The sequence below is a fragment of the Centrocercus urophasianus genome, unplaced genomic scaffold (assembly GCF_019232065.1).
Source record: "Centrocercus urophasianus isolate 14NV4802_14NV808 unplaced genomic scaffold, USGS_Curo_1.0 seq_19, whole genome shotgun sequence".
Classification (NCBI taxonomy): domain Eukaryota; kingdom Metazoa; phylum Chordata; class Aves; order Galliformes; family Phasianidae; genus Centrocercus; species Centrocercus urophasianus.
In genome coordinates this window covers 7,532,826-7,557,784 of record NW_024884744.1, presented here as the reverse complement: position 1 = coordinate 7,557,784, position 24,959 = coordinate 7,532,826, and the positions used below count along the sequence as shown (strand labels likewise).

The 24,959-nt window shown below is 40.2% G+C and overlaps 1 protein-coding gene across 3 annotated transcripts in view; it reads left to right on the top strand.

Annotated features, from left to right (window-relative positions):
• MCF2L2 (MCF.2 cell line derived transforming sequence-like 2) overlaps positions 1 to 24,953 on the top strand; it is a 114,404-nt gene extending 89,451 nt beyond the window's left edge. For 2 of the 3 annotated variants that reach the window (XM_042820274.1, XM_042820275.1), the window contains exons 22-33: positions 927 to 1,148; positions 1,423 to 1,515; positions 1,948 to 2,026; positions 4,544 to 4,616; positions 7,588 to 7,697; positions 15,133 to 15,222; positions 17,114 to 17,185; positions 18,748 to 18,834; positions 20,411 to 20,529; positions 21,085 to 21,197; positions 21,921 to 22,024; positions 23,035 to 24,953. In XM_042820274.1, coding sequence (XP_042676208.1) covers positions 927 to 1,148; positions 1,423 to 1,515; positions 1,948 to 2,026; positions 4,544 to 4,616; positions 7,588 to 7,697; positions 15,133 to 15,222; positions 17,114 to 17,185; positions 18,748 to 18,834; positions 20,411 to 20,529; positions 21,085 to 21,197; positions 21,921 to 22,024; positions 23,035 to 23,135 — 1,263 coding nt within the window. In that variant the 3' untranslated portion in view covers positions 23,136 to 24,953. The remainder of the gene's footprint in view (positions 1 to 926; positions 1,149 to 1,422; positions 1,516 to 1,947; positions 2,027 to 4,543; positions 4,617 to 7,587; positions 7,698 to 15,132; positions 15,223 to 17,113; positions 17,186 to 18,747; positions 18,835 to 20,410; positions 20,530 to 21,084; positions 21,198 to 21,920; positions 22,025 to 23,034) is intronic. The other variant, XM_042820276.1, reaches the window with a different exon arrangement.
• Positions 24,954 to 24,959: the final 6 nt, after the last annotated feature.

Genomic DNA, 24,959 nt, shown 5'->3' with positions numbered 1-24,959 from the left:
GAAGCACATTACTATGTGGATGTAGCCATGTCCTCTGTATCCACATGTTACTACACTCTGTAACACTGTAATACACTGTGAGCGCAGCTCATAGTGCCAGCCAATTTCGCTCTGGATATGTACCATGTCCACACGTTATTACAGTCTTTAGTACTGAACTGAGCTGTAAATGTTTTGTTGGTGGAATCTGAGCCAAATGTCATTTATATCCATTGAAGTATTTGCCCATCAGTGGTCCTCATGTAAGGTCTTTAACTCAGAAAGGTCTGTTTCCTGTTTAGATTCATTCTCTCTCGGATACTTTTATGTATTTTTTACTCTTTGCCCAAGGCTGTACAGCACTGCATAGTTTACAGATGGTGAGCTGAGAAGCTATTGACAAAATGCTGTTTTGCAATGGGAGAGAATTACACACCTCATAACTCTAGGCACCAGTCTGTGTCTTCAGACATCTAAGTGTCTTTCAAGATCCTGCTCAGGGATGAATACATGAGAAGATCATAGCAGAGAAGAAACTGAACAGAGAATCTTTTGGAGCCAAAGCATTTGCTTGCATACCTTCACTAGCTTTTCATAATGCCTTGGAGTCGGGAGCACTGAAACTCAGTTCTTGTCAGAAAAGCTTGCTGCTTGTGTGATCATCAGAGGGGACAGCTAATGTACATGATGTAAATATGGTACTGACTCTAACTATTAATTGGGAGGCAAAGTGGGAATTATAGGCATGGAAAGCAATGTGTTAAACATAGTAGGAAGATAACACACAGGTTTAGCAAGATATGAGTAGGTGAACTTGCAGATGTAACATGTCTGCCCTCTGATAGAAGGGATGCCTGGGCAAATGCCTCTGCCCGGATGAGGGCTCTGTGCCTGTGATTAACCAAGTTTGGACATAATGTATGTTCTCTCTTTTCCTTGCCTGCTAGGGGGATGTAAGTGAGCTTGGTAAGCTGTTGATGCAAGGTTCCTTCAACGTGTGGACTGACCACAAGAAGGGTCACAACAAGGTGAAGGACTTGGCAAGATTCAAACCAATGCAGCGACACCTCTTTCTCTACACAAAGATGCTGCTTTTTTGCAAAAAACGAGAGGAGAACACAGATGGTCATGAGAAGACAGCTTCATACAGCTTTAAAAATTCATTAAAGGTAAAAAATGTGGTAATGGGAAAGGAGGAAGAAATAAAGTTTTTGTTCCAGCAATACAGGAGACCTGGAGTTATCTTGCAACACTGAGTAAATGGAAGCTCCCATTTTAGTTTTGGTTTGGAGACAGACCCAGTCATATGTGCTGTGACTCCAGATGTGAACCTTAGTTTTGCAACTCAATACAGCCTTTTAAAAATGCATCTTGGGGGAGACTGAACTTAAAGACTACTTACATTTTCCCAAGTGCAGCTTCTAATTTTCTATTTTGAAACAGATGAGCACAGTGGGCATCACAGAAAATGTAAAAGGAGATAACAAGAAGTTTGAGATCTGGTATAATGGTAGAGAAGAAGTCTATATCATCCAGGTAACAACAATCCTTTATTTCTGAGAACTATACTTCCTTTGAATTGAATATTTTTAACAAAGTTTTCAGTTTCATGAATTTCACTGTCCTGTACAGTCATGAAATAACAATTGAAATCTTCACTGTTGTGTTGGCTCTAAAATTACCAATATATCATTGTATATTTTGTATATGCCAATATATCATATGAACTTGGGCAGAAAAGAAAGCAAAGTAGTGGAAAATTACTTGGAAGATTGGACAGAAAGGCAAGGACTTGGACCTTAGATTCATGGTAACCTTTCCATCTTGAAAAGTATCCCTTCTTCTGATCTGAAAATCCAGCCATGGAATTTCATTCTTATGTGAAACTGAGAGCAAACATATGTTAGGATATCCAAGGGGTTGGTAGCATGCTTTGATCTGCTTTGCCTTTTCCTCTTGTGTCCTCAGGCATCTTCTGTTGAGCTGAAAAACACCTGGATTTCTGAGATACGCAAAGTTCTAACAGGACAACTGGAAGCATGTAGAGGTAAGACACAGTGTGATCTGATGATGCTGGTTCTTCCTGTAGCTGTGTATGACAACATGGAACTGGGATGACTTATAATGTCATTCATGACTAGCAATGAAACCAGCAAGAACTGAGCTTCTATGCAAGAGGACGAGTTGGATTGCATGAATAATTATTCCATTCACAATTAGTCTGAGGAATGTGATTTTCCTCTGTCCTCCCTCTCAAGCATAATGCTAGAGACATTCATTTTTATCAGCACATGAGGAGATGGAGGCCCAGACTTCGCTCCGTGCCTTCTTACAAGACTGACATGAAAGATCTCTCCACACACGGATGAGTGCACACAACAACTGCTTTTCTCTGTCTCATACTTTATTTTACTTCGTGGTTTTGGGTTGATTGTTGTGGGGGTTTTTTTGTTTGTTTTGTTTTGGTGGATAGGCAGTTTTAAATCTGGTCACATTCGTTATGTTTTGACATCTCTAGATGTGAGTGTCAGTCATCTCTTCCATCTTCTCATCATAGCGACCTTCCTCTAAAATGTGATTCATGATATTTCCCGCTCTCACTGAGATGTCACTGTAAAGCTGTTTGGTGACATGCTCAACACGTGAATGGTTGAGGCCTTGTAAGTACCTAAAACAATGACAGGCATTCTATTATGCCTAAGACAGACAAAATTCAGTTTGGTTATTCTAGATAGTAAGAGAACATAGCGATGAAAACCACCTGAGATACTACTGTTTTTATGAACAATAATGTACTTTGTCCTAAAATCCATTTTGCATGTTCTCCTAAGGACAAAAAAGCATGGCTGTGTTCATTACACTCTTCTTGTGTCCCAGCATTGTTTCTTGCTTTGACCTGTCATTTTCTGCTTCTGTCATACACAGTATTTAAAGCAATGCCAGCAAAGCATCTCCTCCCACATCCTTAAGATTCCTAAGCAGATTTTGTCCTAGGCGGAAACCTGTGCATGTGCTTTAACTTTAGAGGTCACCTTTATCTTAATTGTCTGTTTCATAAAGACAAGTTCTTGCAGTCTCCTTAAGTGGATAGAAACAACTATGCATGTGAGCTTCAGCAACGTAATGGAAGCCATCACAACGTATGTACACATAAATAAACACTTTGCACTCAGATCTTTTGTTTCTATCCTTATAGTCATCCTTTCTCTTTTTCATTCTGAATTTCACTGCAGTCAGTTCAGCAGAACTGCTGAGGAAAGAAATCAAGATTCTTATCAGCCTTATTTCAGGACTTGATCTCTTGATGTCTACTGTTATTTCTCATATTTACTTCTGAAGTGTAAAGGGTGACTTGACTTGGGCTTCTACAGAACAGAAAAATACTTTATGGAGAAAATATTTTGATGTTCTATACTGTTTTGTCTCAAGATCACAGAATCTTAAAATAATTCAGGTTTCAAGATATTTCAGGAGATCACACTCCACTATCCTTCCCAAAGCAGAGTCAGTTATTTGTCAAACCAGGTTGCCCAAGATTACATCCAGTCTGGTCTTGAGAACCTCCAAGTTTACTTCAAGTAAGGTCAAAATTTCCTTCATTGTGAATCCAAGAGATCAGCAATCACAGGGCAGAAATGGTACCTTACGTACTGTTGCAGCCTTGCCTTTTCTGAAATTATCACATGATGAAAGCCCTTACTCCAATACTGAGAGCAGGAAGAAAATGCCCTTTCCAGTAGTATTAAGCAATTGCTTCTATTTCCAATGACTTATGAAAGAAGAGGCTGTAATTCCTTGCTTAATCCAAGACTGGATATTTTTCCAACTGTGCACTGTAACAAGAACGAAGAAGGAAATGTTTGTCTGAGCTGTTTTTAATGACTGTTGTTAAAAATTGCACAGAGGGTTGGAATGTTGGAAGGAACCAGCTGAGATGTTTAAGTGAGCAAAGGGCAAAGGAGGTGTACAAAGGTATGTAATAAACAATATAACATATGGGTAATTAGTGTCCAAACATTTAGTACGTGTCCTTTACAGAGTTCTGCAGTGAGATAGAGTGCTAGCAAGGCTTTGGGCAACACCTTGCTGCTTAGATCCCCATGTATATAATTGTCTCTTCTGCAGGCAAAGGAATTAAGGATGCAGCTCAAGAGGTTGTGAGGCTGTGAATCAGTTGCCAAAACCAGGAATATAGCTACTTCTGACTTCCTGCCCTAAGTTCTCCTTTCTCCCAGCACTGCCACCCACAAAAGATTTTGTGAAGATTAATCTTTCAGTATTGCCCCTTCCCCTTTCTCCATTTTAATCTCATTGACAGGAGCTTCTTCTTCTTCCAAAGTAGCCTCAGTATCTCAGCAACCTGAGACTTTGAGGGCAGTTTTGCATTCACTCTTCACTTGTCAGTGACTTTCCTGGCCATGAAAAACAGCTCATCAGCATCTGTCTTCCCTCCCCACATCTCCCCTCATCTCTTCCTTCCCTTTTTTTCTTTCTCATATTTTACACAAGCCAGGAAGCAGCTTATACAATTTGGATCAATTTCTTTTTCCTTTTTCTATAACAGAAGCAAGTCAACTACACCAAAGAATCACTGAAAGTGTGTACCATGCACCAATGAATTCCTCCAATATAGCCAGGTAAGTCTTCTCAGTGCATAAATTCTTAGTGTTCTATGTCTAGCTTCTGGAGTATGAACTTATTAAATTGCCTCCATGTTGTATAAAGCCATGTAAATGCAGATAAAAGTTTTGCTCATGGGGAAACTCAGAATCTCAATGCAGAATTCATTTAAAAAATCATCATTTGAATTTTCCAAAGAACCATGTGCTCCCTGGAACATTTTCTGGATGTTAAATGGAGCTGTCAGCACATCTTTGTAATGCTGCAATTGCTGGCAAATTTGCTAAGTGAGTTGGCACGACACACCACTGTAAAGGTTTCTTTGTGTTTGCAGGACTAACTAAACCAAGATATCCCTGGTAAACATAGCCAGCCTTCGAGAGCTATGCAGCTCAATGCAAGAAAAATTAAATACATGTAGTGCTGCTAATCCTGCATTGTATTTTCTCTTGGATTGGTTATATTTCAGGTTTAAAGCCTAAGCTGAAGAGGTTTAAGGTGAAAATCTTTCAGCAAAACCACCTTGGAGACAGAAGGAGATAATTGTTCAAATAACTGCACCGACAAAAATATTTCAAATCAATTCTTCTCACAAAGCTTTTAAAGTGAGAATTTTCAAAGCAGAAATTATAGGCAAAATATGACAGGAGGAAATTAATCAACTCCAGGAAGAAGGAATATATATTTATCCTAGAAAGGATTAAATCAAAAGAAAAAATTAGTGCTTGTCCATGCTCTACTGATTACCATAGAGAAGAGAGCTTAGATGCCTCCACTCCTAATGCTGGGTTATTATAGGGGGCAAGAAAATATGGTATGTCTTCATGACAGAACAAGACACTGAGCTTTCATAAGTGGAACAAAGTACAGACTCTCAGTGGCTCTTGCAAACCAAGGCCACTTTGATCCTCTGTAATATGTCTCAGAGAGCAAGGACAGAGGAATTGCAGCATGAGACACCTCTGCAGTGACCAGTGAGAAACAGTGGATCAGAATTCCTCAGACTGCGGAGCCCTGCCTGCAGCCAGGTTTGGGATGCTGGGCAGCAGCAAGAAGTGAGAGGAGGAAGTTAGACTTTGTGACATGTGCACAGTCTGTTTATGAATGAGATGACTAAGCAGCCCCAGTTGTGAAAGATGCTGTTATTAAAGCCAGGAGTAGACAGTATTAGCCAAAGAGCAGCCAGCGTAATCAGTGCTCTGCCAGCAGCTGGAAGTTAATTACTGAGATATTTCTAACTGTTGCAATGCCCTCTCCTGGGTTGCCCTTCTGTAAAATGATTATTGCTTATTGGGAATTGCCAAACCTGTACTGTGACTCTGAGGAAATCTGTTTGCAGAAAACCTCCACCTCCCCAAGCCATATCCATTCACAGTTCCCTTTACTTGTTTGCAAGCCAACACAGTACTTTGGACTGCAATTCCATGAGCTAAGGACTGGAGCTGAGATGTCTGCAACATAAACACTCACAGTTGATGCATTTAATACAGGTGATGGTTGAATGTCCCCAAATCCTGTTCAATCTATGTAAATTCTCTCCCTGTAGGTTCTTCCCGAAAGTTTCATTGTTTAATCCTAAAATGAGATGTCCTGTGGTATCTGTTGCTGCTGATATCTCTCTGAAAGGGTGGTTGCTGCATTTCACTGATAATGAACCCTTTGCATTGTTTCCCAATCTACTGAAACATATGCAGTTTAAAGAGACCATTTTTTTAATTGTTTAATTGTCTACCTTTTTGGAAATGACTGATTCAGTCATACATCCATGTAAAAACATCCTGTGCACAAAGATATATACAGATACTTGTAATTCTACTGCAGATGCTGTTTCAGAGAAGTGTGTGTGTGATTCTTGGAATCTTTCTCACAGCTGAAAATCTTTAACTCTGTCAGCTGCGTGTTGCACAGTTATCTCAGCCTGGTTGGGAAGGGGCAGAGATAAAACAATAAAGAAATGTGAATGTGCTTTGGATTTGTTCCCATATTTATTTTGAGCCCCATCTACCATCAGGCTGTAAAACTGCATTTAGATCTAGTGCAGGAGGTAACAGAGACCTCCATTAAGGTTCTCTCAGAAACAGGTCAAGGATTCAAATATAAAGACGTCTCATGCTGCCTTGTACTTATTAGAAGTATTCTCAGATCTCTAGCAGTCCAAGTTTTTTTTAAGATTTTAATGATAATTTGGGCTTTCCCTTACAGCAAGACATGTATGTTAAGTATAAAAGTTCATATGTTAATTGTAAACAGCAATATAGTAGCTGACATGTGTTAATAATGAGCATTTCAGAAGAGTGTATCAAGTAGGTAGATATAACGAAATGGGTAGAAAAATCAATCTGCCAAAGATAATAGTCAAACACCCAAACTAAGCTGCCAGGCAGAATGAGGAGGGCAACAACTTCACAAAAACTTTGCAGCTTGAATGCTATATGGATCTGGGGCAGTGGGGGCATCCCCATTACAAATGGCAACGTGTGTACCTGTGCACATCTGACAAGATGGATCCTCTGTCTGTGATTCAGTTGTACAAATATGTGTTCCACTTGGATTCATGGAAGCAGAAGGAACAGAAGCTGGGGGTCCAGGAGCCAGTGGAATCCATATGCTCGTCTACATGTGCTATGACCTCTGTGTGACCATTCAGCACTCACTTTTCCTGGAATCAAGTACAGTCATGCTTTAAAGAATGGAGAACTGAGATCCAATCCTCTTTTGTAATCCAGTTTCTCACCTCTTTCTTCCAAATCTGTTGTGCTTTCAAAAAGAGGAAAGATGCAGAATGGCTTTTTCCACCATACTTGTGTGGCACAGATGCAGACTATTATAGCACACCTGATTGTAAGACCTGCCTTTTTCTCCTTAACTTTAGGCTTCTGCAGTTGATGGTAACAAAGAATGCTTAGTGCTGGTATCCCACTCACGGCTCAGTTCTCCATTAGCTCTTAAACAGGAGTATAACTATTTTTGTATTTCTTTTGTCCAAAGGTATAGCAGAAAGTCATCAAGCATATATGAAAACAAATCCGAGACATCAAACGTGGAAGCATCTAACAATAAAAACAGGAATTCCAGTCCCAGTGCCAGACAAAAGAGAGGTAGGACTTTTGAGACAGAGCTTTTTGATTCCAAAGGGTAATAGTTATTGTTTTGTTTTGTTCTGCAAAATCATTTCTAGAGCTTATCAGAATAGTGAGAATGTGTATTTTCTAAGTTTAACATCAAAAAACAATGCTACAAGCCTGTGTGACTGCACTGTGAAACTTCCTGAATACCAAGGAGCATTGCCAGTTTAGGAATTTTCAAGTTCAAGTTCTGGTGCATTACAATGCTCTTTATGTAACTTCTGCTTTTAAGAATAGAATTTTGGAGGTACAGTATGCCTCTATATCCTGGATAACTTAGTTTCTAACCATATTTAATGTCAAGGTTGCCTATGAATTTTGCTAACAAATGTCCTTGCTTTGTGTCCCAGGTTTCTTTTTACCTTCTCTATGTATATGCTCCCTGACAGCTCATAGTAAATAAATGCACGTGTGGTCACAGAAAGTCCCTCCATTATTTAAGTGCATAAAGACAACTGATAAATTCTATACAGCTAGGTTAAAATGAACTCTAAAAGGAAAGTGGAACTCATCTGGTGGTAGCAGGAACAGAAAATACTTCATCCACAGTTTCTCTGTCAGGTACTATTTCAAACAAAGACTTTTCTAATAATAGAAAAAGAACCAAAATCATAAGAAGATTAAAAACTCTTAATATAGTCAAACATATTGAGTAGCTTTTGATTAAAAAAGTGGGTGATTCATTAACATTTTTTCATCATAATAAGTTTTCATTATTGGGAGGAAGTCATGGATTCTTCAAGAAAAAATGGAATTTATTAATTAAAAGCATGTTTATGTAATAATAGATATCGTTTAAATGTGAAATATTTTAAAATGAAAAAAAAACAAAAACAGAAACAAAAAAACCTTGAAAAGCAATATTTCATTTTAAATTTGTAAACTCTATTTTAAAAAATATCCAGGAAAACAGTTGGTGATTTTTAACTGGTCCGACTTCCATGTCAGTGTGGGTGGTGGGATCACAATTTGCTGATTTTCCTTCTTCTGTCTTCTGCTTTCCCATGACCAGTTTCTCTGGGCTCTCACTGTAATTCCTCTGCTACTCACTGCTAGCTCAGCTGAGAGCCACCTCATGCTCTGGTATGTGGCTGCTCCCTCGGGGCTAAGCAGTGACTCATTTCTCTCTGTGGGATTCAGGGTGTGTGAGCGCATCCTGCTCTGCTGTGCACAGAACCAATGGAAGAGCTATCGAGTTTCTGTGTCCCACTTTTATCGGCAGTTTTAATCTGTGTCCTTGTGAAGCATTACAGCCTCTAGCTGGGACTCTGCAGGGCTGAATTCAGTCCCTTTAAGGGTGCACAGTTGGGTCCTAATTTTGAAGGCGCACAGGAATCACGCTGTGACTCTGAGGTTGTGCTCGTTTACAGTGTAAGCACAGCATGGATTCTGGTGCTCTGTTAAAATTGTCTCTTTTGTGCCACCTACTGACTGTATTACTGCCAACATCTTTGCAGTTAGCATGAAAGCAGATTATTTCCAAATACTGTTTTCTTTCTGTAGTACAGAGTGTGTGGAGTGGGTGGGGGAGGGGGCAACTGTTGGCAAGGTATATCAGCTTTATCACTGTTATTGGTAAGTGCATGTGATTATGTGTTGTCCACATATAACACAGTTTTTTGTGTGTGTGTGGACCTGATTGGTAAATTCACTGACTTGAAGTTACATGGAAGCCAAGCAACTTCTGTAACCACTGGAGTACAGCTGGTCCCACCAACCTGCTCACAGCAAGGTCAGCTGGAGCAAGTTGCTCTGCACTGTGTTCAGTAGGTGCTGCATGTGTTCAAGGACGGAGACTCCACAGCTTCCCAGTGCACACAGTCTCAGTCTTTACTCTTCCCAGTGAAAAAGATTTTTTCATGTTTTTAAGTGAAATTTCCTGTATTTCAGTTGATGCGGATTGTCTCTCATTCTGTCGCTGGGCTCCACCAAGAAACATTTGGTTCCATCTTTACCCACTCTCACAAGGAATTTGTATATATTGATGAGACCCCTCTCAGCCTTTTCTGTACAGTCTGAACAGTTCCATCTCTCGCTCTCTCTTCATAATTCAGCAACTGCAATCCCTTACTCATACCCATTGCTCCCCACTGGATACACTCACATACACTGATGTCCCTCTAGTTCTGGAAGCCCAACACAGGACCTATGGGTCTCACCAGTGCTGAGTGGGGTGAAGCATCGCCTCCTTGGACCTGCTGACAAGGCTTTTCCTCATGCAGCCCTGGATGCTCTTGGCCCTCACTGCCACAAGTGTGCACTGCTGGCTCATGATCAACCTGTTGCACACCTAGATTTAGATCTTATTATGTCTGGAAATGGGATTCAGAATTATTTCTTATACCTGCAGAATGAAGGAAAAGGTTTGAAAGAACTCTGGTACAGACATTATGTCACTAGAGACCAGTCTGTAGTGATTGGTACATGCTGTGCAGTTGAGGGGACTTGTGAACTACTAAAATGTCCCTCTGTGAAGTGATGCAATTCGATGGCTGAAGAACAAGCAGAATGAGCATAAAAGCATTCCCCCTGCACACATGCACTGCTGTACTTTCCTTGTGGTACCACTGTTACTGAGTAGTATGGATTTGCTTGCTCTTCACAAATGGCAAGGAAATATACTTCATATACAAGTTTCTTGTTTCTTCATAAGCTAATCCAGTGTGATCCAAAATTCAGCCTGCAGGATAGGCCTTGTCCCAGGCTCACAGTATCTTTACAGGCATTGCTTAGCAGTGGGAGCAGACACAGCAAGGAGTGAAGGCCAGAACAGGTGGTCTGAAAGCCATATGCATCCCAGTGCACCAGTGTGCAGCTCCACAGCTGACACTGTCCTTGTAGTCTTTCCTTACCTGCCAGGCACAAGACTGGCATCAGGCCCCAGGATGGAAGGAGCTGACCATGCTGACATAACACTGTGCTGTTAAAACCTGTTCATTTCACACCTGCCTATGCATGCAGGCACCATGGATCCTGGGTTATCTTGGCTGCAAATCAGGAAGTGATGGGATGCACTTTCCTTTGGAAGCTGAGCTTGTATGTCTGGTGTTTGTCAGTCTGGATTCACTGTCTCTCCATGCTTCCTTTGTATTCCTGGTCTTCATTTGTGCCCCTAATGATTATGACTTGACAGTGTATGTAATAAAAGGGAGAAGAAAGTTAGTGGTTAAATCCCAAGGCAGGGAACCAAGCAGCTAGCACGTGTTTTTTTTCCTGATCATTTGCCTTAATCCTTCTTTGTGTTACCTGTCCACACAAAGATAGGAATAATTTGACATGAGTGCATGGGTCAGGGAATTGGATTCTAGTCCACCTCTTTCCTGCAGTGTGATTAACTGAATATCTTTGAAATTCAGAGTCTTAAGACTTTGATCCACCTATGACTTATCTTTATAAACGCAATCATCAGGTGGCATGGTGGGCTTATCCACATAGGAGACTGACATGTATGCTTTGATGGCATAGCCATACTTATGTCCCAGCAAGTCCCAGGTGAAGTGCATTACTAGGTGCCAGCTTTGGCAGCTTTAGAAAGACTTCAGCAGGTAAGGCTGAGAGCACACCAGCCACAGGGCTGATCGTGGCAAACTGCTGAGCTGTGCTGGACAGCAGAAGTGTTTCTGCTCACAATGCTTGCTGTGTGCATCCTGCACTGTAAGGCTCCTCTTATTTCTCCCTACAGCCTTGCTATTCCAACCACAGTAATGTGTTTTCATAGCGAAAAGCACTAGATCCCTTTCAATGAGCTTGCTGCTAAACTGTATTTTCCTTTGATGAGAGCTACATCCCTTCACCTGTTTTTCTTGTGTTGTTTTTTTGTTTGTCTTTGCTTGTTCGTTTATTTTTCTCCATTGAAATTCAGTGAGCCAAACTCAGCCCAGTGGCTCTGTTAGCTCAGCTGATTTAATCACTAACTTCATATCACCTTTCTAATTGATTAGCTCTTGCTCAGGCTTGAACTGAATCAAAACCAATTCTTTATTTTTCGTTGTCATCCAGTGCTAACCTTTCCTTTCCCATAAGCTGAATGGCTGACCCTTCCTTCCTTATTTCTCTTCCCTCTCCCTCTCTCTCCTAGTTGATGCTTCCACCAGCCTTAACCTTGAGCGCACAGCGCTTGCTAGAAAGCGATTCACATTGCAAGGTCTTTCCAACCGCAGAGCTCCACCCAAAGGTAAAATCACCACATGCAGCATTTGGTCTCTGGCCATCTGTCTCCTGCACAGTGCTTTCTCCATCCCATAGTGTCATCCATCACTATTTCCTAAAATGCTGCCACATCCCACAAAAATGCACCTGTCTGATACACACACATGGCTTCTCTTCTCAAATATCCTGTTACCAGAAATGGCTCCCATGACAGTGTGGGCAAGGCAACCTTGGGGTTCAGTGGTTGGATCTTTTCATAGTGCATAGTGCAAATAACGTTTGTTTTTCTCAGTGGCTACCAACCTGACTTCTTTCAGCAGTTTACTGGCTTGAAGGGAAGAATATCATCTCTGTGTTGCAGTGCACTAAGCTTTCATATGTTAAAATGTTCATTGGTTGAATCTCTTTGGTTTTTCAAATGTTGCTTAGCCATGACATGGTGGTTAGACTGGGGAATTGGGATTCAGAAGATCTGGAGTTTATTGCCTTTTCATTATGTTCATTTATATAATTGCATTCTATGATGCTGTAAAATGATGGGTTGTGAGTCTGTGCATAAGCATTTAGAAGACACTTAGTATCCGTGTGTAGAGCACTGCATCTTGTGATGGCTATACTAAGAGGTTTTAGAGGAAATAAAGAAATGTAAATAGAAATGAAACTAGATGACTATACTCACAATTACTACTTGAAAATGTAACGTAATTACTTTTTTAATTGTTATGATATTGCTTTTCTCTTGTTCTGATAAATGATTTTCTTCTGTGAGACAAAGATCTAGTATGCAATGATGGAGAAGGTGAGCAGCAAAGGAGGAAAAAGTGAGATGGAAGAATAAAAAGATGAAAGAATAGAAATACAGAAGTATTATTAAGTGGATGAGAATGACTTTCTGAAAACAAAAAAGTGGGTGGTTTTCAGACCTGTGCCCGGGGGAAATCATTGACAAGATTCTGATGTGATGAATGTAGAACAATGCTGCAGTTTTGGTTTAGGTCTCTTTCTCCTTTTTATCTGAAGTTGCCTTGTCATACGAGATGTCTTGTGTTTTGTTCAGTCATTCCATGTTCCAGAGAGCAAGGTATACCTTAGAAGATTATGTACACCTCAGCCGTAGGCAGTTTTGGCTCAAAGACTTGTTGGATCTGGTTACTTGAGAATGCTTGTTCCACTGCACAATGTCCAATGTTTGCTGATTTCACTTTGTTGTGCTGTTCAGTTACTAATCTGGTCCTGGCCTAGAGACAGAAGACAGCCTGGTTAATTCATAGACCGTGGTCATTTCTGTAGGCAGTGATAACGCAGAACTGTGTTACTGGCTGTTACAGCAGAGCTGTGAGAAGGGAACAGTGAGTGTGTTATTTACTAGGCAGGGCTGCAGGAACAATGCAGGAACAAAAGCTGTGTGACTGAGCACTAAAACAGGCAAATTTAAAGATGATGAGTGGGAAAGAGAATTTTAAGATTCCTGAAAAACAAATCCTCACAGTAATATAGTTTTGCAGAGGATACTTAAACCTGAAGTTTAAAATCACGTAAAATTTATTTTCCTCCAGTGCTGTTTGACAGTTAACCATGAAAACAATGAGAGAGAGGGAGAAAAGAAGGTACATTAAGAGAAGTGAGGCAACTGGAATAGAAAAATCTCTGAATGACAGTCACTGGCTGGGAGCACTTGGCTTAGGATTCAGCAAAGCGTATAACCATGTTCTATAAAGAACACTGTTTGATACAACTCTTCATCTATCCCAGGCAAATCTTCAATGATAAAAGAATCATTTAATTTTTTACCAAAGTTTTTTTTTTATATTAAAAAAAAAAAATCAAAACATGAAAATCACATGTCAAATAATTTTTGACAACTCTGTAAAGCTTCAACTGAGTTAAAGCCTTTTCTAATGCCATTTTCAGCTGAACTTGTGTCCTGGTTAGTTAAGTGTTCAACTATCTTACTGAAATCAAGATGTAAAGGATATGATAGCTTTATTCATGTCTCAGTGAAAATTGTCACTTGAGTAATGCAGCACATGGCCAACAAAAAAAACTAAATTGTTAATCCTGAAACTTTTGTAAGCATGCAACTTTTTCTCCCAAGTGGTGCTGCAAGTTGCTACATGCAAGAAGCATATTGCTGTACATGCAACCTCCTAAGAGCTCCTTAATGACTTCAGTGCATCTCGTAGCATCGTGCACTCTGAGGCTAGCAGTTAGTCCATTTACACCTTTGATCTGTTTATTAACTATTTTGAGTCAAAAACGCTACTCACATCCCACAGTGAAATCTTGGAAAGATGTGTCTTTATTCCTGAATGGAATTTGGGAAAAGGCATTATTTGGAATATACAAACAAACAAACTCTGGTGCCTTTATTTTTCCAGACTGATTTGCTCTAGTAAAGACCATTCACACTTCTAACTTCCGGAAATTATGAATCATTGAATCATAGAATCATCAAGGTTGGAAAAGACCTGCAAGATCTTCCAGTCCAACCGTCCACCTATCACCAGTAGTTCTCACTAAAATATGTCCCTCAGCACAGCGTCTAAACATTCCTTGAACACTCCAGGGTCAGTGACTCCACCTGGGCAGCCCATTCCAGCACCTGACCACTCCTTCAGAGAAGCAGAATGTCCTAACATCCAGCCTCAATCTCCCCTGCTGCAACTTGAGGCCATTCCCTCTTGTCCTGTCACTAGTTACATGAGAAAAGAGGCTCACTGCAACCTCCCTTCAGTTAGTTATATAGAGCAAAAAGGTCTCCTCTGAGCCTCCTCTTTTCCAGACTGAAGAATTCCACTTCCATCAGCTGCTCCTCATAGGGCCTGTGCTCCATAATGTGATCTCTAAACCATTTGTGTTTGTTTTTCAGTGTATTTCAGGTCAGTCATCACAGAACAAGCAGTTCAGTGTCTCTAAATAGTCCCAACTTCATCTGTAGACACATGCACCATTCTAACTATCATGCACATCATTCTGTGTTTTGTACCTATACTTAGACTAGCTAAAATATTAGTTGGCATAAGTCTCCTTTCTGCAGTGTTAAGATTTGGTGCAATTGGAATTGCTTTGAAAATATATTTCTGTAAATTATTTTCTATGCTTTTCACTTTGTAGAGAGCGTCCTTCCTGGCTGTTCTAGGGAGCAAGCTACCTTCTATTTACCCTTTCCCAGCTGCTGCTTTGCTTTGCACATCTTTTACCCACAGTGCTTATTAACCGTATTAATCCTGCCCTGCATTGCATCTGTCTATTCTCCCAGATCCAGAATCTAAGGAAAGAGAAGTTGCCCGTCGCTTTTCCCTAGCCTCCTCCATCAGCACCACAGTAAATGCATCTGCTGTGACCAAAGGTACCGTCATGCTGCTTGCTTAGCTACCCTTCTCCCTTCCTGCTGACTAACAAATTTACTGCCAAATGCTGTTCTCAGAGTGATTTCATCAAGCTCAGTTTTTACAAACGCATGAGGTTTCAGCAGAAGAGTTAGAACAAGTTCAACACCTGCAGGAATGCAGGCCAAGGTAGTTGAATGTGTATCAAGGTTTCTCAGCTTCAAAAACTGATGCTAGTTTTCATGGAAGCCAAATTAATTCTTGGCTGTTGTAGGGTTTGTTTTCCAGCTTCTCCCTGGATTTGGGTTAACTGAAATGCAACAGAATTTTCTTTCCTTGAAACTGCTTAGGGTTGTTGCTTTCAATAGGAAAGACAGGATCTCCTCTTTGAGCAGCAGTCAGATACGCAAGCTTGAAATTAAGACAAAAATTGAGTAGCAATCAGTGCCAATTTAAAACATATTTAGCATAATTGCAGTTATCATTAGAAATAATGCTTGCAAGGAACATTTCAGAAGTGCATAAGCAAGGTAGATGCCCAGAATGCACTGACCACCATGCAGTTCCTGTGGGGACTTAAGAAAATTTTATTTTTGAGCTGTAATTCTACTGAGAAAAAGCACATTTACCAAATTTACTTTGGTAGTTTACTCATTGCACTAGTGCCTATATTTAATCTCAGGAGCAACCCATACATCTGGGCAAGCTTTTTGTGCTGAAAATCAGCAGGGCTTTAGGCACTTATACCCACATGTTGGAACTGCTTTTGAAAACAGAACATATGGTCAAATTCTGGTTATGTTGGGGTTTAATACTGTCTGGAATGAAATGAAGGAACTGATTTGCAAGTTTCAGATTTTCAGGGCGTTTCACAAGCCAAAATAGAAGGAAAGATGGCTGAACTCATTTGTGTAAAAGTCTTCACTATTTATTTGTCAGGAGGTGGCACTGTGCCTGATGTAGAGCCTTCCAAATATTTGTGAAGGATCTGAACCTTATCCTTAACTGTAGAATGAAGTGACAGGTATCTGAAATAATCTGCTTTCAGAGTGTCACCATGGAGTGTATAATCAGAGGAAGGATGTAATGTCACCTCTACATACAAGTATTTCTTTGCCAACTTCTTTAGGTGATAATACTTCAGCATTTCCATATGGAAATTACAGGCATGGCTCAGGAGAAGAGGTTAATGAAATTCAGACTTGTATGGTTCTGTCCACCATGAGACTGTTGGAATTTTCTTGGAATGCTGAGAAAACTACTTTTGTACTGATTTCAAAAGCTAGAAAACAAAATCAGTGCTCTCCAATTAAGTTTTTTATTTACAACATCTGCTTTAAGTAAATATTTTAGGTGTTGAAGGAACTGGAGCTGGAGTCTTGTCTAATCATTAGCCAAATGCAAGTCTAAATAGGGTATTTGGGTTGACTTATTCAAGGCTACTGCACACTGTTGTGTGCTGATCCTCACTGCAATGGCTCAGCTCTGTCACATCACAAGTCCTCTGCATATGCAGCTAGGACACAGGAGAAGCACTGCATGTGGAGCTGAGAAGAATGTCTTTCTGTTCTGTGGAACAGAAGTGCTGGCTTTTGTCAGCTCTTCCCTGCCATCCTCGTGCGTAGGAAGCTGACTGTGAAGCTGCCTGCATTAGTGCCATCTCCTGGACATGTGGGAGAGAAACCATCCGTGAATCTGGGAGCAGACACATCTATGACATCTTTTGCAAAAATAGGTCTGTTTCCTATTCACATCACAGAAGTATTTGTCTTCATCACTTAGAACTTAAGGGACAGTCATTTTTCTGGGTGATGTGGAAAGTATTACGCAGGTCGTGGTTCCAGGTAATGGGAAAGCAAGTTTCTATTTTGACAATATTTACAGCCTTGTGACTCTGCAAACTTCACACAGGTCCCCTTGTTCCTGCAGTTAAAGTCAAGAGACATGAAATAAAGAGTGACCCAACTCCCCTGGGGTTTGAAGGTATGAGTATTTCCATCCTGCATGAAAACCTGTTCAGCAGTTTTTTTATATCATTCACTGAATTCACATCTCATCACTGTCAGTGGATGACACTGGAGGCAATCGGGGTTTGGTGTCAGTTTATCTGTTGAACTGTGATAAATCAAATTTTTCATCTTTTTTCTTGTCTCCTGCACTAATGTCTGTTTATCAACTTTTACCTAGGGTTGGACTTAAATTAAAACCCTGATTCTCTGCCTGTTTTGGTAAATAGACCATGATCTGGATCTAGATTTTCTGCCTGTCTTCTACCTCACCTCATGGAAGGGAGGAGAGCTCAGGCAGCAGCAGGGAGCCAAGGCATTACTCTTCACCTTCACATGCAGTCTGGCCACTTGCATTCCTCTTCCCTTGTTAGGGTTTACACCTAATAAGAGGAGCAGGAGCCACATGCATGAAGGTCACAAAGAGGCTAGGCTGCATTGATAACCATTTAAGGTGCAGTGTTTCATTTCAGTCAAGCAGAATCTCTACCTATTTTGTTGCAGCAGGTTCATCAATTACTGTTTTATAAGCAATACCAAAACATTAAACTGGGAAGTGATTTCACAACCACTGAAAGATCACCAGCTTCCATTGCCAGTGTTTCCCTTTACACAAGGATTTGCCAGAGTGCATTGCAATGTGAGGCACAAGCAGTCAGGTACCCCTGTTGCAAAAGAGGGAGAAGAGAGATGTAAGCTGAGGAATCCTTATGATTGTGTTGCTCTGTACAAAACCCTGCCAAGTAGCCAGGTCAGTTATGAGATTGGCAACATATCAAAACTATCTCCTATGTTTATAGCTCTCTAACAGACATAAGATCCTCATTATAGACATAGATACTTCTCATCTCAGCATACCATGGGGCTGCAGAGGCTGGAGGTATTTCAGGGTGCAACTTCAGAGCTGAATTGACCTTCCTTGGGTAAAGAACACGGTCCTACTGTACAACATCCCTTGCCAAACTGAATTGATTTAAGTGGGAGACAATGAACATTGTTGTCCCTTCATCAGAAGAAATCGCTGCTGTTGCTAGAACTCTGACAGAGTTAATGATGTTAAAGGTATTATTTACTTGGATAAAACCTTCCCCCACAAAGCTGCATTAATCAAGAGTGATACTCATTTCTCACTGAGAAGAACCTCCCTGGTCTGTTTTTATTGCGTGGATGGGTGTCAAAACCATACACCATCATCTACAGAATGATTAGAAAACCTGCAAGCAAAGTATGTTAAAAATGAGGAAGCTGTAGTGAAATAGAGCACTGCACTGTTCACCTAGCAACTGTTTTCATTAATTAACATCACTATTTGATTCATTTGGCTGCGCTCTGTCATTCTCAGACCTGACGGTTTTCCTGTGAGATACTGCTGTGTTTTCACTCATTTGTGCTCATTAAATGACTCTTTATAACTGTTGGATCCCATCCACCTGTTTGTGTAAGAGACAACCAGTTGCAGCTGTGATACAGACACACTTTGTACTGGTTGCCTGGTCATTATTTCACTTTTAAGTCAAAAAACTGTACTTCCTGCCACAGATGCTTTTGAGAACACCATATTGGCCCAGACTAAATGTAGCACTGGTTCTACCACAAGACCTGTACCTAGATCTGCTTCACAGACAGGTAAACATCATTAAAACATTTATCATCATCCCAGCTTGAGAGTGTAATATCACTTTAGGACAATAATTATTCTCTTTAACTAAAAGGAATTTCTCTCTTACGGTGAGTATAATTTCTCTTGAAAGCAGTGAAAGAACGAGCTTGGATCACTAGCAGTTACAGAAACGTCCCAGAATCAGGTTTCCTGTTGCTCAGGCAAAGTTGACAATAATTATTGGAATTTATATCATAATGCTCAGAATTTGATCTGTGTTATTTTATAGCTTGAATGAAGTACGTCAAAGTTACGTAGGCTATTCCTTGGTCTCTGAAATGTGATTAGCAATTTTAATAGAAAAGTGATGCAGGTACTTGTAGGGAATCCTTGCTGCTGATGTTTCTGCCTCAGATGCTTCCTGTGAATGACAATGTCAAAAGATCACTGAAACTTTATCTCAGTGAGAAGAGGGATTACTTTTTTGTTTTGCTGTTTGTAGCCCAACCTTGAGCTCAAACTAAAATTGCTATAGCAGTTTAAAGCTAATTAGCTACAACACATTCTTGCACATTCATACAGTTTGTTGTATTTTGCTGATATGATTCTACTGATTTGGGGTCCAGTTGTAAATTCTGCATGGTCTGTAACTGAAACTGTCTCTTTCATCACAACTCAGGACATGAGTGCCACATGAGAGGCTAGTTTACAGCTTGAAAAGCATCACCTGGATGACACCACCACACCTGTAGGGTTAAAACTGTGGATGTTGGTTGGGTGGAAAAAGTTGCTGTCACCCTTATAACAGAACTGCAGTGGTCAGTGCAGCTGCAGTCCCTAGGAACAGGAGGAAAGAGAAAAGGCTGTGGAGCTGCATGGCCACATGTTGCACAGGCAATGTCTGTAGCAGAGAGGATGTGCATGGAGAGGAATTAAATTATTACCTTTTTTTTTTAATTCTTAGGTAAACAATAAATAATTTATTTTTAAGTAAATGTCTCTTAAATGTAAATAATTATTAATAAGCTACCTCCAAAGGCCTGGTTGTCTTTGAACCTTGTTTTTATTCTGTCCTTTCCCTGCATTTCCAGTCTGCTCCAGAGCGTAGTCTTGTAGGTTGCTCAGGTGGTGACATTACCTTGAGGTGTGTTGGAAATAAGAAGTCAACCAAAATTCAGTGGCTTTGAACATCAGTTTGTACATAAACATGTGGAGATGAGCTAAAAGCTGAATGAGCATAGCTTTGTGAAAATTGTATTGGCAAAGTCATGATTTGCTACAGCACTTGCTCTGCAAAAATATTCCTGACCCTTGTTTTTTGTACCACATGAACTGAAGAGATTTAGAGATGCTGAACAGACAAGGTATTGATGCACATACACAAACACAGTCTGCCCTCCTACAAATGAAAGCAAGCAGAAAGAGAATAATACTGCAAAAAGTGTTTTATAACAAAATCAGGGAACAAGCTGTAAAATGGTGTGAGCAATTCACTAAATGAAATAGCGGGAAGCGAACCTGCGACATTTATTTTTTGTAAGACTGAGTCTGAAAGATGGTAGTGGCCAATAGCTAACTCTTTTTGTGTTCTCTTTTTCAAAGGTTGGCCCAGTAGGCAAATGCCATCTCTAGACACGTTTGAAGATTTCGAAGCCATTCCTTCCAGCATGGATGAACTCTCCAACTCTTCAGACATGGAGGAAGAAACCAATCCTAACAATGTAATTCCTTTTTCAAAATGCCCTTTCCCAGTGCTGCTTTCTCCTCTCTAAAAATTGGGATTCATCCTGCAAAGATTTGGCTCATATCTGTCTTAAATCCATGGGAAGACAGGAGATGTGAGTTTGATCTAGAGCGCTAGGGGATTATCTCAAGACTATTTATTGATCGGTATCAGGACCATTAACAGCCACCCTTACTTATAAGATGTAGCTTTATCTTTATAGCTGTTAGAAAAGTGAGAGAAAACACTAAAAAACACTGAGCCTTTTAAAAGTACAGTTTCAGACTTTTTCAGGTAATATGAGTTGATGCGATGAACCCAGTTTCTATATCAAAATAATGTCTTGTTGATTAATTCTAAAGCCTAAATGCTCATCACAGTTCTGAGTTTCAACAATGGTTATCCTGAGCATGATAAGAATAATAAAAAGAGTCACAATTACATGGAGGAGAAATCTCTGTCATCTTGAAATGCCTGATTCGGTATTTAACCAAACCCTCTTGCAGTGTTCTTTTCTCCATAATGACTGTATTTCTGATTTCATTCATTTTAGGTGACCAATCTTTTTCGAGTAGAAGGCAGTTTTGACAGCTGTTTCCCAGATTCTCTTACACTTGAAGATGGAGATCTTGTGCAGTTTGTGCAGGAAGGAGAAAATGGGCAATGGTGAGTACAACAGGGAGATGTAATTTAGCAGGTAGAACATGTACAACCTCCTGGAAAAGACAGAAACATTCAGAAGAACATCAAAGCATCTTCAAGATCTATTTGAATGCACTCAAGCCATTGACCACAATGTGCAAGAATCAGTGGGGAGCAGGAACATGGATGCAGCTTTGTTTAATTCTTCCTAGTTAGCTTTCCTCCTAAGTGTTTATGACATAATGTTTGAGAGGACAGGAGTTTGCATGAAGGAAAACAGAAGGATTTTGACCCCTAGCCCAGAAGGACGGCTGTCAAAGATAGCACCCTTCCTAGGATACATCAGTAAGATCTCTATGCCTTTCACCAAGCTCCAGCAGTGAACCAGAGTGTGCATTTTAGACACAAAGATTTAGATATAAGATTACACTCAGAGATGATTGATAAAGTAGAATTCATCTGGCCACCTTGAGCCTACATACTTTTTATAAAATTCATATTTGAAAGTTATTATCCTCTCTGTTTGATAAGTAAGTGTTTGGCGCAGACCTGTCAGGGTGCCTAAATTCACTTTCCATGAGAAATTTGGAGGAAGAAGATCTGATCTCCTTGAAGTGATGTTGCAGTCAGACCCCCAACTCACAAATGGCCTGCAGCTGGGAAATAGCTGTCCAACATACCTTTCTAAGAAATACAGCTCAGGAAAGAGAATGTAGGAAAATGCAATGACTGTTCTCTGAATTTCAGGTTAGTGAAGAAATTGGTCTCGGAGAAAAGTGAGTGGGTTCCTTCCAGTATATTGCAGCCAGCAGAGGGGGACACTAACAACATAATTAAGAACAGCAATGCAGGTAAGAGAGTAAATGTTTAACTAGTGTTTAAAAACTGTGTTGTTGTTTTGGGGTGAGTTTTTTTTTGTTGTTGGCTCAAAAATGATGTGATAAACAGTGGACTTTCTGTATTAAGTGCTTGGTCTGAGGGCAGGCTCTGGTGACAACACTGAGCTGGCTTGAAATTTGGTGCCTTAACACCGTTAGTGTCTGGATTTAGATCAGCATCAGGGCTGTTGTTCTGGTACAAGTTTGAAAATGTTAGACTCTCACAAACCATTCATTCTTTTGTGGTATTTCACTGCTGCCTCCAAATACTGGAGGAAAGGCTGCTCTGGTGAGATCTCACCCAAACCAGCACTAAAAGTCACTCTTTCTTCAGCTTTGGCTCTGATCTATAATAAACAAGTTGCACTGGAAAAGCTGAATATCAGCAATTCTGCAGATCAAAGATTTAAAATTTTAGATAAACTACTGCCCATTCATAAACATAATGTACCAAAACTTGCTCTAGTTTTCTGCTGGTAACAGAACAAAGCAAAATCTGGCACAGCCATTCCCTGGCGACTTGTGAGAGAGAGCTACCAGCATTTTACTCCAAAGTGCTGGTTTCCTTTTTGTTCTGGTTGTTCGGTTGGTTGGGGTTTTTTTTGGTCAGTTTGTTAAAATGGATAAAACTTTATTTTATTTTCTTTTTTAGTTTCTGTGGTTTAAAGGGAGTCAGTGTTCCTCCACTTCAACAGTGGATCAGTTCTGTCTGCAGCCTCAGTGCCTTAACTGTGGCTCTGATTTCTTTCACACATCTGACACTTTACAACAAACCCAAGCCCAAACAAATGACAGTTATTAACTTGCCAAAGGAGCCTTCTTTGCCTTCAGTGGAGGAAAGAGGAGAACAGTAGATGTGATTCTTTTACTTTATTTATTTATGTATTTATTTTATTTCAGGCTTTTAACAATCAGTCCCAAGACTGTAGATGGGAATTCCTTTAGATGTTTTGTAGTGACCGTGCCCATGTCCTCCTTTTCAGACACATACAATGATTCCTGCAGCACGGCTTCGGTTGAGTCGGACACCAAGGAGTGTGAGGTGGCTAAAAGCTTCCCAGCAGAACAGAGGGCTGGAAGCTGAATGGCAGGACAAGCCTTCCTCAGGACCCTCTCCATCTCCTTGTTTATTTTGGGTTGACACTGGATCAAAGTTGCCTTTCTCACAAGCTCTGAGCTTCATAATTCTCTGAAACTTCATTAACATGGACAGATGAGAGGAAAAACAAACTTGAGGAACATCAAACATCCAGACAACATCAAGAACCATCTTCAGTATTAGAGGAGAAAAATGCTTCTTGCATTGTTTATGAAACTGTTTCAGAAGATGTGGCCTAAATTAGGTCGACAGCAGAGCTGAAGAGTTACTATGCACGCACCTTTTGGCAACTTTCCTTGAACACCGAGTTACTGCAGAGGGACACATACATGGTTTTGAGTTCTTGCTCTACCATGGGTCACTTGGAGGTTTTTCCATTTGCTTGCCTCAGTAGCTGTGCCTTCCCCACCCTCCTTAACTACAGCTAATAGATCACAAATGTGCCCTTTTTGCTGATGGTCATCACCAAAACTGTCACACTTTAGATTGGATGTAGAAAGAAAACTTCTGACTTGGACTATCAGAGAGGCTTCATGCAGGAATGGCACAGTGAACAAGCTGCTGCATTCAGCATTAGTTTGAGATAATGCAGATGGCAACGTGATATAAGGTGGAGATGCAGTTCTTATCCAAGAGGCAAAGAACAAAAGGCATTGTGACAGCTACTGTGACACAGAACAAATCTAAGTCTTTTCACAACATAAGTCATTCCTCTGCGCCCTCTGCAGTCTGTGGTTGCTGGTTCACAATCCTTTGCGTTTGGTGCCGAGAATTCAAATGAATACCATTTAATGTCATATGTTTGAGTAGACTGCATGCTTTCTTTTTGTGCTGGGCTATGGAGTAGGTACATTTCATTCCCCATATGAAATATATCTAAGCATCACAAATAGACAGTGAGCATTAGGTGCTCCAATGAGTGGGTAAAGTGTTGGTGTTAAATACTTATTTCCAGGACGTTTGTTTATAGGGTTCTACCAAATCTCTGCCACATAGGGATGTAATGTACTATATGAAGTGATTACAGATTTTATTATTCCTTTACAAGCCATTAGCTCATTTAGAGCATCTGTTAAAGCATGAAAGCATTTTGATGGCAATTGGATCTTAGGTCCCACAAAAGCTGCTAGTATTTTAGTTAAGATTAGAATTGACAAAGGGTTGCAAGCCAGTAAAGATCAGACAGGAATAAATGACCCTAGGAGCTCAAGAATTGGCTTTTACTGTTAGAGATTTTCTGTTTAACCCTAAGAGTAGTGATGCTCTATGTAAATAATGAAGGGGACAAAAACACTGAAAATGGAGATGAAGCAAAACCAAAAATCACTCCTTGGCAAAATAGTAAGAGTCTGCAACATTTCTGTTATCCTCTTTGCAGGAACCTGAACATTTTTCTTTGTGTTTCAGTGAAGGCTGGTATTGCAAATATCTTAGTGTGTGAGTCAGGATAGCTGTGAAGCAAGTAAATAGTCCCATTCAAGAAAAAGCCTCAAAGTAAGTAGATAAAGGTTTATTCAGATTATTATTATTATTTGCCTGTGAAGGATTACTAGTTAATTATTAGTTGCACTGTGGTAGTGAATTCCCATGAATAATGTTCTTCTGACCCTCAATATCTAAACTTTGTGGTTTCTAATGGTTTTTATTCATGACAAAAGGATTTGAGAGTTCTGTACCTTTTTCAAAGCCAATGTTGTCCTACAGAGATAAGAGCTTGTACATTTTGTCATTTACCTTAAAAATGACCTGTAGGCTCCCAGGAACATGACTCCTGTTAAAGTCTGTTGAAGTTATGAGCACCTTGAGGGA